At 34.0% G+C, this 12765-nt stretch overlaps 1 protein-coding gene across 3 annotated transcripts; it reads right to left on the bottom strand.

Annotated features, from left to right (window-relative positions):
• Positions 1 to 391: 391 nt before the first annotated feature.
• On the bottom strand, positions 392 to 10498 carry LOC121415705 (golgin subfamily A member 2-like). Of its 3 annotated transcripts, none has more exons than XM_041609012.1 (10): positions 10387 to 10498; positions 10191 to 10297; positions 8662 to 8842; positions 7041 to 7056; positions 6028 to 6141; positions 5363 to 5444; positions 4321 to 4448; positions 2153 to 2292; positions 1364 to 1420; positions 392 to 550 (listed from the first exon to the last, which is right to left on the bottom strand). In XM_041609012.1, the coding sequence occupies exons 3-10, from the start codon at positions 8821 to 8823 to the stop codon at positions 404 to 406; spliced, it is 846 nt and encodes a 281-aa protein (XP_041464946.1). In that variant the 5' UTR covers positions 8824 to 8842; positions 10191 to 10297; positions 10387 to 10498; the 3' UTR covers positions 392 to 403. The 3 variants fall into 3 exon arrangements, with proteins under 3 accessions (XP_041464946.1, XP_041464949.1, XP_041464947.1); XM_041609015.1 differs by having other exon boundaries at positions 10191 to 10291; XM_041609013.1 differs by lacking the exon at positions 10191 to 10297.
• Positions 10499 to 12765: the final 2267 nt, after the last annotated feature.

Raw genomic sequence — 12765 nt, 5'->3', positions numbered from 1 at the left:
CTTAAGCATGATTTACTTAAAGTCTTTCTTAACTTTTCATAAAATGGGCTCCTGATCATGCAAATATGGGTTATTGAACAGACAAATGTTTAAAACCTTGGCAGAGTAATCTGTACTCCGAATAACATACAGTCTTGATATAACAGAACAATCTCTATGTCCTTTGGAAGTGCATAGGGATGTTATATCATAATAGTCCCTATCTTAACCCCAAAAGTAAAAAGAAGAAAAAGAGAAAAGGTGAGATAACATCCAAAGTCATTCATTTAAGATATTTTTAATGATATAGTTATGTTTCATTACCCTTGGCTGCCTCGTAATTCTAAAAGAGACCAGCTTCTCTTCCCGAGCTAGCTTTCCTTTTTCATATGTCTAGTCTTGTCATGCTTTGTTTCAATCCTTTTCAGTTCTGGGTCATGGATGATTCATTCTTTTTCAGGAGTTCCAGTTGAGCTTCTAGCTGCTCTGATTCTTGGCCCCATTGCCAGTTCCTCAGCTGTGCTTCTTTAAGTTGGCATTTCAGACGTGTCAACTGCGCCTTGTTGCGCTTCTGAAAAAAATAAAAGGATGAGTTGAACATCATTATTATCCAATACACACGTTTAAGATTCAAAGAAATGAGAAATTTAATGACATTTGATTGATCTGATAATATATCATTGAGATCTGTACAAACTATATTAATCAAAATTCTGAATACCACCTTAGATAGGGATTCAGGAGGTAGCCAACTACTTTTGAAATCTTATAACATGACATAATGTTGAATGCCTTACCCTACTATATCATTGTAAAAATGTATATGATTATCATATCCTTATAACCAACCTCACATGTGATATTGATATTAGAATTTAAAGAGATAAGATTTCACGAGATCTGACTTGTCTTCAGGCAGCTTCTAAATACAATTTTAATAGTGAGCTACAGTAGTGCATCACCCCTGATTTGTCTGGAGCCAAGAACTGAAAAGCTTGATCTCACTTTGTTCCAACTGAACATATCTATGATGGTGTAGTTTATATTAGGGAGAAAACTGTCCTCCGATCTTTGAATGGAGCCTTTTGACAGCTATTCTCAATGACAGTTGCTATAAGTTTGGAACTGAAATCCTGGCATCTGACTGGCTAAGGACAAATTGAGCAGTGTAGATCACTGACAAACAAGATATTCAATTATACTCTGTGGAAGTCCTGCATTCTACCGTGCAAACTTAATGCATATATCAAAAGAGAAACTCACAACATGGTTCTTTAGTCTTTGCTTGATGGGGCACGTAGATCAGATTTTTAGAAAAGAAAATATGGTTAAAAAGCAACCAGACTTTGGACAATAAAATGTGGTTTAAAGATGTTTTGATTACCTGCAATACATCAATGTCCTGTTGAATTCCAGCTTGCTTGGAATTTTCCTTGGTAATCTATCAAATACAAACAAAAATAAAAGTATCCTATCAGTGATATGGTATTTATCAAGATACAGTTACAATATTTACAGTTGTTTGTTGTCCTACAGTTTGCCACACTCATACTTATTGCCCAGAATGAATGAGTTTCATTCTCAGATCAGTCTAAGATTGCCAATACTCTAAGCTAGCCTTCCTACTAATAACTCTTAATTGATCATCAAATATGCATTATTTCAAAATAATAAATAAAACTGACTTTATAAGCACAACATAACATTTCAAATCCCATATGCAAATAATATCTTCAAGCATTTCTATAGACTTTGAGTCACTGTTATTCCTACATTATCATAAATCTGCTAAACATCATTATTATTTTCCAAATAAGTCTCCAATCCTCACTGCTTACCCACCATTGATCTTATTCTAGTGTAATATTAAGTTCTGAGTAGGTTAACAAATGCATTCTAAGATGGACTGAAATATCATTAATGTTTTTTAAACAAAAAAAATCTTAACAGTCATGCTCTTGTTATCTTTTAAAAAGTTGAGAAATACCTCTTCATAATCATTTTCTGTGCAGTACTTTAAGAATGTCATCAAGTGAAACATGTATCGAGATATTAGCAATCTCAAATAAAAGTTCATGTATCTTCATTCATAAATTGAAAACAGATCAATAATCATTCTCTGTCATCCTTGGTTAATTGTTCATCATACAGCGTAATGATGATACTAACTTACCTCCTGTTTGAGTTGATTAAGTTTCTGTTGTTGATCAGCTTTGGTAATTTGTAGTTGATGTAATTCATCCTCCAGTCTACGTTTGGCTAACAGCTCCCCACTCTCTTCATCCATTTCCACCTCAGCTTTTAATTCTGCTCCTGCAAAATTGGTGAAATTTTTGCAATCAATATTGGCTCATCCAGTGCATCACTGCATGAATATAAGATGAATTTATTGACTTGATGTGGGCCAAGATTATCCATTTATTAATGAGTGGAGGTTTGGTTCTTGATTTCAAATGGATAAAAAAGATAAATTGCTATTAAGATTCCCCCAGCTCTGACTCTGTCATAAGTGAAAGTTTGTTTTGAACTGTGCATCTTAATGACTTTTCTTTACCTATGCAGAACAAATAATAATAGCATTGATAATAATAAAACATCATTAAAGTTATTTTCATTAAAATGAAAAATGTGTGTTACAGACATAAATTGATTGAGTGGGGTATTTTAGGATGTTCTGAGTAAAGGTATGCAGTTCAAAATGGGGCTTCAACACTTAGTCATGTTGGATAATCATGGTCAATATGTGTGTAAATGGAATTTCAATTTTTGGTTATCAGAAGTGTACTGTCTGCAACTCAATTTTAGAAAAGAAGACATTGTTGCACTGCCCTCTTTTAGTTATATGCAGCCAACATGATCTCTCTCTTCTCATCAAGCATGAATCACTCCTCCAGTGGAGATCAAGGAATATAAAACTTTATCAAATTTCGCCATATGGTCTTCCAGACCTACTGATTAGTCGTAATATCATCCAATGATCTCCTCACTACACCAAGGACTCATTTCATTTAAAAGGGGGACTGTACTCCAATTGAGGTTAGATGCACAGTACGAGTGGGGGGGGGGGGTGATTCTCAAATAGATTATTGTATGAACAGCAGATTAATCTTGATACTTAATATCTCTGGATGAAATATTAGACATGGAATATGAATTTTCATATTAATTATTTATAAAGCATTTGATGTTTATGAAAAAACCCTAAGAATATGGTATTTTGTGATCCTTGTATTCTTTGGTAACATATTTATGATTGTTATTCAATCGAGTACAAGACTACATTGATGGAAATGCATTATTGGTAAGGAAACAGGGATTGTTTGAGCATTTAAGGAACTCAGGAACGTACTTGAGATGATGCTATTCAATGGAGTATACATGTCTTTACAGTGAATATCATGCTCTAACCTTGTGTGCAGTGCAATGTACTCTGTGTTTATATGAATGTTGAGAGGCTAATCGTACAGTGAGGGCAATATAAAGTCATATAAAAGAGGGATAAACAAAGTTTGAAGAAATATTCAGAATATGTTTGTTTCTATTTTGTTTTTATTTATGAATACATCCTAAAATGACTCCTCAAGGTTGTCTCTTTTTTTATTTATTTTTCTATTGATAGATATAGTCCACTTTGGAAATACCTTATTGAGAATTCAAGTTTGTGTTCTGTGTATCCATAATTGCATTGAACTTCTGACCATTATTTTTCCATATCAGATTTGAGATTTCCCTTGGTTCTTATTGGTAAACAAGCATTATCATCTAGGTTATCAGGGCTATTGTCATGGGGGGGGGGGAATGTGTAAATCTAAAAAAAAGAACAAAAGTTTGAAGAAAAAATAAAAAAGTAGTACAACTGCGTAAGGTCACGGGTAACTTACACAGATTTTAAGAAACACATAATGGTTATAAAAAAAAGCACTCGAAAGGGTTTGGATAAATCAGTCATCTACATGTAGACTTTAGAGGGATTTAGCCACCTTGTTACATACAACTCAGGCACTATGATAGTTTACTATATTTTTCTGTTGGAATAAATTGTAATTGAAAGAATCTTTAAAAAAAAATAATGAGCTATCAAAATCATTGAAATCATTACATTTTCTTAAATTAATGACATTTTCAACTTTTGCATGTTTTAACTAAATTTTATCTGAGATGGCCTTTTATCATGAGCTGTATGTTTAGGGGAAGACAAAGTTTTGAAAAAAAAATACTAATAATAATGATTTTTAATTAAACTTGTTGTTTTGGGGGATTTACATGTATCTGGGGTACATAAAAGTTAAACTTAACCACAAGAAAAAATCAATGACTAAATTGGATTGGTCTGTAACTTGCTTTTCTTTTCCATGTCTTCACAGATCTTTTTCTGTTTGGCAAGCTCCCGATGATCAGGAGAGTTGGCTTCCATCTCTAAAACCGCTTGTTTATACTTGTCCATCTTTTCACCATACTCCTTGTACATTCTATAGGATTGTAGCAAGCAAAGTGGCAAACAAAGAAATTCAACCCTTTTTCTCAAATATTTGACATTTTATGATTATTATTATCATGTACATAATCAGCCAGTCAAGTGACACTGCGGCTTTCTCTCTATCTCCCTCCAGCCCAATGAAACCTCAATACTTAGTGCTCTGTGTCCTCAAAGCTACAGTATGATGAGTTGGAGACAATTCAATTTTCTTACAGCAGTTATAAATTCCCTTAAGTTTGCCCTAGTACAAGCTTTCTTGAACAATCATATAGAAGAAAGATCACCACTACCTCCCCAAAGAAGGAAAACACATACATAGCCAGATAAAATATCATCCATGTTTTTTACACTTTGACATTAATGGTAACAATGAAATCTCTGAAAGACCAAATACTAGTCATCAGAATCTATATAAGTTACACAGAAACTGTTGTTTGAATCTACATTCACACTCTTTAACAACTTTTATTCTTTGAATTTCATTGATTAAAAAAAAAACTTCATTACAATGATTCTCCCAAATTGTTCTGATTTCATTAAAATCAACTTGGAGCAAGGATGAAATGTTCATGTGGAAACAGGAGTTTAAAAATAATGTTAAAAAGTATTTCCCTTAAAATCCCTGTATCTAACATATGCATGCACTTTTTCTGTGTCCTCTCAATAAGTTGGATCCTAGATCTGTTCCAATATGTGACAGCAGGGTACGTGGATCAAGGATTTCTCAAAATGAGGAGGTTTTCGTTCAGAAAAAAAATGACAAGCAAGAAAAAAAAAGAGGTCTTCACTTGCGTATGCATAACATTTTCAAATAATTTGTTTTCATTGCTCTCAAAAATGGGGGCACAGGCCAGATGTGCTCATACATGGATCTGCCGCTGTGTGATATCATTCTGATTTACTGACCTGTCTTCTCTTATCCTATCTGCTTCTGTCCTTTTTATCATCTGCTTTAGACTGACATTCTCAAGAACTGTAGCATCAATAGCTGGCAAGATGATGTCCACATAGGATTAAAAAAAAAAAATTATTAGGTGTAAATTTATTTTACCAAAGTAATGAAGTCAAATCAGAAATTTGTTAAAAAGAATTTCAAAAATCATATTCTATACAATGTAGCAAACAAAAGAAAAAGTCACAGAAAATGATTACATAACCATCTTCACCTTTACCTGACAAAGGGCAGATCAAATCTTGAATTTAATTTACTTGGAATTTTGGGTTGTACCACTGGACCAAAAACTGACATAAAAATAAGCCAGGGAACTATGTCTCATTTCTGAAACTTGGAAATACATGATTAGGGCTGTGCCTAAGGAATCTACATACCTTGATAAAATGTTAATCTACCTTTATACCACTACAAAAAGGTGGTCTAAATTTAAAACTGGCAAGAATTCAATATCCTAAACTGCTAAAGCATCATTAATTGCCAGTGTCTATTTTTTTCTTCATTTGAATAAATTAAGATGAACAGCTTTAATTTCACAGACAACCAGCTCTTCATGATTATGTGAAAACAAAAGAATATAATTTGACTTCAATAATTTTATGAAAATTAGAACCCTCACCTTCCTGTAATTCTTGAGCGTGTGTCTTCCCTTTAGAGTGGTTTTCTTGGGCAAGGCAAATCTTCCTTAAACACTCCCTCAGCTCTTCTTTTAGAGAAACTAAATGCTTTTGTGCTGAAAAAAAAGCAAGGATATTTGCATGCTTATCAAACAAGCTACATTCATAGCTGATGGTGTGATAAAAGGAAAAGGAAATAAAAACTTTCATAACAGTACATGTCAAATCTTTAATCTAAGTATGAATAATGCCTTAAATAAAATTAATGCTACATTTTACTTCAAAAAGAACAATTACACTTTAAGTGGCCTTTCCATCATAACATATTTTCATAACCTCTACACTTTCCTTTTAAATTCTACAAAGGTTTTTGCTTAATTCCTCATACATTACAAGAAAATCCTAAATATTGGGTAACAAACAGAACAAAATTAACTTTTTATACTCCCAAAGTAAAAAATCATTGGCATATTTTGAATGGAAGAGCCCAGCTTGAAATATCAGACTTTTCTTTGATTATAACAAAGTGCAGGATTTTTCAAAAACCTGGCAGTATGCCATGAATAAAACAGAAGTGACTGACTACATGTACATGATCCCAACATAATTCTATCTTGAGGCAAACCAATGCTGCTTGAATTTTGTTTTAATTATTATATGGCATTCACCTCATTGTAGTGAGCAGCCATATTATTTTTTGGTACATAAAGCTAGGCAGTACAATAGTGAAAAGCAAAAAAGGAAGTTACTGACGAGGGTAAAATTTTGTTTAAAAGAAAAAATGTGTAAGCCATAACCATTGACAAGAAGTAAAGAAAAAATCTCTAAAGGTATATGGTTTTATTTGTTTGCAGTTCTGTTTCAAATTTGGCACAGAAAGATTATAGTGCATTTCATTATGCAAATTATTAAAAGGTCAATAACTCAAAATGAAGTTTACACATGTATCTATGACCATGTGATTTGCTTCCTTTTGCCACTGTTGTGAACTATAGGATACTGTCTTTAAACTCACCCTGAAGCAACTCCTCCTACGCATCCAGGTGGAATACATGTGGAGAGAGTGGGAGAGAGGGGGAAGAGAGAGGACAAGAGAGAGAGAGGGAGATTATGAGAGAAAGAAAGAGGAAATGTGAAATAGGGAAGAGAAAGGGGTGGTGTGGATTAAAAGAGGGTAAATGAGAGAGATTGTTTGGGATAAATAGGCACAGAGGATGAGAAACAGAAAGAGGGTGTATGAGAACCACTGATAAGATAAATTTAGTAAAAGAGAGGAGTACTGAAAGTGAATGTGAGAAAAAAGTTAAATCTTGAATGGCAATATCAAAGCTGAATTCAGATGTGTATTTTCAATAGAGAAAATATAATATTACAAAACAAATTGCAAACATAGTTATTACTTGATTCATTTTTTAAAATGATGGAAACAAAATGACATTTTACAATAGATTTGACCTCAGTCTTTTCACTTACATGGAATTGTACTCAAAGTGGACTGAATTTGTTCAGGAAGGACCTACATGTATTATTTTAAGTGCTATTCCACTTTAAGGGTAATACACAACATTTTGCTCACAGAACTGGGTGATCATGGTACAAAACCTATGTGAGATACAGAATTCAGTAAAGTTGAGACAAATAACATTCTTAGAAATCTCAAATCGATCTGTCATTGTACCTATCCAAGGAATTCCCCTTTTGAGGCAAAAGACGAGTTTGTTAAAAAGGACGAATCCATGAGTTTTACATAACTGGTGCTAGGTATTTTAATTCTCATCACAAATCACTAATCCACCTTTCTTTCGAGGATTTTGGAAGGTTGTACAATGAAGGAAATTCTTTATAAATGTTCTATTAAAGTCAACAAAAATATCACATTATGCATATGCAGTGTTTGAGCATTTTGTTGTCATGGTCGTGATCATGCATGACAGACTCCTATGTAATATTTAAAAGAGTCATGATGAATTTGGCTCGCAGTAAAAATTCCTGTAATGTTTTCAGATAACAGAATACCTAGTCTCTCATCCAGTCGACAAATTTAGAAAATATTTGTCCCTGTCGAGAGCAAAATTCCTTCTTTACTGTTTTTATTTAAAATTAAATACATTGCACTTGCCAGAATTCCTTATTTGTTGGAACTTCCAAGGAAAGAATGTTGCAAAGTATCAACACCTTTTATGCATGTTGTATGTATTTTTGAATTGTTAGTTGGGCAATACCCTCAGAAAATTAATTTAGGTTGTACTGCATTTTACAAAAGCCTCCGACGTTCCTAAAAGAGATGAATTACTTGAGCCACTGGTAACACTAATAAAGTTATGAGCCCTATTCACTGCACCCATGGCTTTGTCATATTTGAAGAAACTTGTGTTTAACCATAAAACAAGAATTACTAGGAATTGAGCAGGGCTCAAAATAGGCTTGAATTAACCCAAGACCTTGAACTCCGATTCCCTCAGAAAGGTCTGGATGCCTCTCCCAATATTTATTGACTTAAGGCCCAAATAAGTACAATCAAATTATGCCCGAAATCTTGGTGCCCATTGTAATCCAGCGTAATTTGAACCCTGATTTAGAATAAATTTTCCAAACAAAAAATAATTAAAAAAAAATTGTATTCACTGAAACAGTACCTGTAGGGTGGCCAAGAGTTGTTGGTGTTGCTGGATCTCACTTGCTTGCTGCTTCTGGGCCTTGGACACGCTCTCTACAGCCTCTGGTAAGCTGTCTGGTTGGTAACAGTCAGAGTCATCAATTGCAATACCAGCATTAGATTGATAAACATTGTCCATCATGTCCAAGTCTATGAATGTGCTAAGTGCAGAAGGATTGAAATTCTGGGATTAAGTTTTGAAATTTTATTCAGCAGGTTCAGTATTAAAGTAAAAAATCTAAGAGGGAATAATTAAACTTTGAATGCAACGTTTCTGGACAGGAAACCATATGTTCAGGCAATTATTTTGTGGTGTTCCTCATCTAAATAAACATGAATAAATATATCTTGTACTAGCAAGCTTTTAACACTAAAATGAACTAATAACAAAACTTCTAACTCAGATCATGATTATCAATACAGAATAAAAATGCAGCAAACGTCATACATAGACCAAAAGCTATAGTCACCATAGGCTGTTTGTAATTCATTGAAACTATGTCTGGCTCCGAATGTGACTGTGTATGGATAAACATGAAAAACAAAATGATTTTTTTTTTACTTCTCAAAACAGACAATTTTTATTGTGTACCACTGCCATACTAGTTATAGTGATGTCTTACTCAGAGACAGGAATTGAAATAAACGTCTTTATTAAACAATTTAAATTTCTGACAAGAAGTGTAGCCAATCACGCAATGTATGTAGTTCAGTGGGACAACCGGATAGCAGAGAATCAAGCTTTTTCGTCTGACAAAAAAAGCTACCTATACCACACCACTTTCATCAGTACCTGCTGGTAGTATTAACAAGCATATTGTCATCGATGGTACCAGATTGTTTAAAGTAATCATTACCAGTAATCATTGAGGGCTAAGTTACAGTAGATATCTAGATCTACACTGAACTTATAATTAGACCCATAATGTTAGGCTAGAGTATGTTGTTTCCCCTAATATATCTAAGCAAGTTAAGACTAAGTTTAATACTGTCATGAAGCATATCAATGTTCTCATTAATATATCCTCTTCTGTTTTTTATGCTGATATTTTGCATCAGTTGTTGATATTTATGACAAAACAGATAGATATCATTATCAACGCACATGAAAATTTTTGCCCCAATAGTACATGAAAATTTTGGCATATTTCTCATTTAAAAAAAAATATTAACCGGACTGTCCAGAAAACGATTGCAACAAATTTCTACTAGGCCTATCTAAATCATTGTGAAATGCATATTTATTTAATATTTTTCCAATGATTGTGCAGAAATATGAAAATAATTGATTTTCATGACAAATCCAAGAATAGATAGCCGACCAAAATGGGTCCTCTGAGTCTAGCCTGGGCCTAGTTTCGTACAGGATATGACCCGGCAGCAACACATTTTCTTGACCACTGATACCATGCCAACATGTTGGGACCATCAAGCCCCAGCCCCCAGTCTACTCAATCTCAGCTCTAACGCCGGTACCGGGCAATGTTAACGTCGTTGGATCTACGTTACCTCGACTCCCTCGAGCGAAGTTCGTGCAGGCTCCACTTCACTACCGCTACACTTCTCTCCACCTACCCGAACTTCGGGACCGTCAACTCGTTCGAACACTCCTATACCTAGAGGCAAAGGTGGGATAAAAAAGTTATTTATTGTAAAAATTATAGAAAAAAATATAACGAGAAATAAAAATAGCTTAATTTCTTACTCTACTCCCGTATTTCACTTCGTGTACATCCTCCAGTCATCTTCAAAATCGGTGATTTTGGGCCAGTATCTAATAATTCCTCACACGTATTGGCCGATTTCAAAACATCGCATGCGATCGGTCGCACTAGGTCAAACAGCATTAATATAAATATTTGTATTATATTGGATGGCTCAGAAAATACCAGAAATATTCTAAGAGTTCGGAAAAATATTCCACAATTCAGTGGAATATTTTTCCAAATTCTCAGAATATTTTTGATGTTTTCAAATCCTTCCAACATAATATAAATATTTATGCTGTTTAATTTGACCTGCGACCGATCACATGCGATGTTTTGAAATCGGCCGTTATTAATACGTGTGAGGAATTAGATACTGGCCCAAAATCACCTATTTTGAGGATAACCGGAGGATGGACAGAGTGAAATACGGGTGTAGAGTAAGAAATTAAGCTTTTTTTCTTTCTCGTTATATTGTTTCTATAATTTTTTTTTATAATAAATAACCTTTTTTATCCCACCTTTGCCTCTAGACTAGTATCCGAAAGAGTTCACGGTCCCGAAATTCGGGTACCGGTACGGTACCGTAGGTGGAGCGGTGCGGTAGTGAAGTGGAGTGGAGCCTGCACGAACTTCGTCTTCGCTCGAGGTAGATCTACGTTAGATATGTAACTACTCTATCAAAACAATGGTAAGTGTATTAGGTTACCTTTTCCGAAATCGATGCGATACTTTTCAATGAGTCGGTGTGACTATCAGAAATGTGATTTCTTACTTAACATACCTGGAATTTCTAGTCTAGTGGAAACGTGAATGAAGGGATTCACTCATTCAGAAGTGGATGCATGAATAATGTCACGTGACTGATCACCTGATAGACCATAGATTTATTACAATACAACATATAAAAGGCGTTGTAAATTGTATCGATGTTTGACATGTTGATGAGAAATATTAGTAAAGAAACAAATAAAAAAAACTTCGGTCAGTTAAAAGGCCTAGCCGTGGTAGGGCTGACCATGAAAAAAAATCACAATCAGGTGGTAATTGTACGTTTTCTGCATGTTGGGGGGGATGCCCCCAGCCCCTTATAATAAACACCCGATATCATATATTACAAGGATAAAGACAATATAAACAATGTAATAAATCAGATAAATAATTCAATGCCCTGTCAAAGAATTATTCAATTCAATTTTCAATTCAAGGTTTATTAAAAACATGAGTCGCAGCAAAATGGCTGAATTGGTCATGTATACAAAGTAAAAACAAGATTCATTACATATTTCAAATATTAAAAAGCAGTAACCTTTGTAAAAAAAAAACTGACATGAGAAATATGTGTATATAGGAAAGAATACTTGGGCAGTGAAAATTTATGTACATGAGAACATGAGGAAAAAAGGTAAATTAAGAATAACAAAAACAAAATAAGTAAGCTGTAAAAGATCAATATAAATATATGGATATTAAATAAAAGAGTTGATTTCCTCATTCATGAGAAAACTTAATATTGCAAGTAGGCTGGTATTGCTTTCAAATGAGCAATGTGTTTATCGATTGGGCATGTCTTTATATTCTTTGAAATATGGCATGGGGCTATTGCAAAATCGATTTGTCTTACATTTGTATTGCTAATATCTAGGAGTATGTCGGAGATTGATGGTTAAGTTTTTTGGAGGAGGTAACCAGGTACTGAATGTCAGATGTTTGGTTAAAGACATTGCGAAATCCAGACTGAGTTTCTCCCTTCTGTATTCCAGAGTAGGAATGTTACATGAAAGCCCTAAATAAATACATATCAATAGAAACAGAAATCCCCAAGAAACATCTAGTAACAGAATAAATCATGTTTTTAAAGTTTTTTTCTCTTCTTTTGTTACCTTTTTTTTTTACAACCGGGCCATGAGGAGACCTACATTATTATTTTTTTTTGTCTAGTATACCAGCATGCTTTTTATCTCACTGTAATTGCTCTTTCTCCTTCCTTTTACCGCCATGATCCTTTTGATTCATATTCCAGTCGCAAAAGATGAAGGGGATTGAGCCAGTGAAAAATGATAATGAAAATATTCCTCTTTTAGTGTAGGGACGGGTCAATTAAAATTAAGTTCAATAACCCTATATTTCCATGAAAATCTGTTTCATTGTCTACTGGAATAGCCATTAGAGAGTCATTGGCCCCTACTGGGAATCAAAATCATTCTTTTTATTTTCATCTTCCGTATTCATCTTCCCAGTCTAATTTTCTCTCTTCCTTTCTGCTAAGATATTGCATGTTAGTAAGTGAAATGGAAACCCGGCGCTACGGGATCGTGACTGAAGGGCTTATCCTTAGACGTTCTCCTCAAAGATGCCGCCCATTTTGAGTAGATCCT

The sequence above is a fragment of the Lytechinus variegatus genome, chromosome 5 (genome assembly GCF_018143015.1).
Source record: "Lytechinus variegatus isolate NC3 chromosome 5, Lvar_3.0, whole genome shotgun sequence".
Lineage (NCBI taxonomy): Eukaryota > Metazoa > Echinodermata > Echinoidea > Temnopleuroida > Toxopneustidae > Lytechinus > Lytechinus variegatus.
The sequence above is the reverse complement of the archived record's forward strand: the minus strand, read 5'-3'. Positions and strand labels throughout refer to the sequence as shown.

Coding starts and splice junctions, on each gene's coding strand:
- LOC121415705 (XM_041609012.1), bottom strand. CDS start 8,823: ATGATGGACAATGTTTATCAATCTAATGCTGGTATTGCAATTGATGAC. Junction 4,449..5,362: donor GATAGGATAAGAGAAGACAG/GTCAGTAAATCA, acceptor ACAATCCTATAG/AATGTACAAGGAGTATGGTG. Junction 2,293..4,320: donor TGAAGACATGGAAAAGAAAA/GCAAGTTACAGA, acceptor CCAATTTTGCAG/GAGCAGAATTAAAAGCTGAG.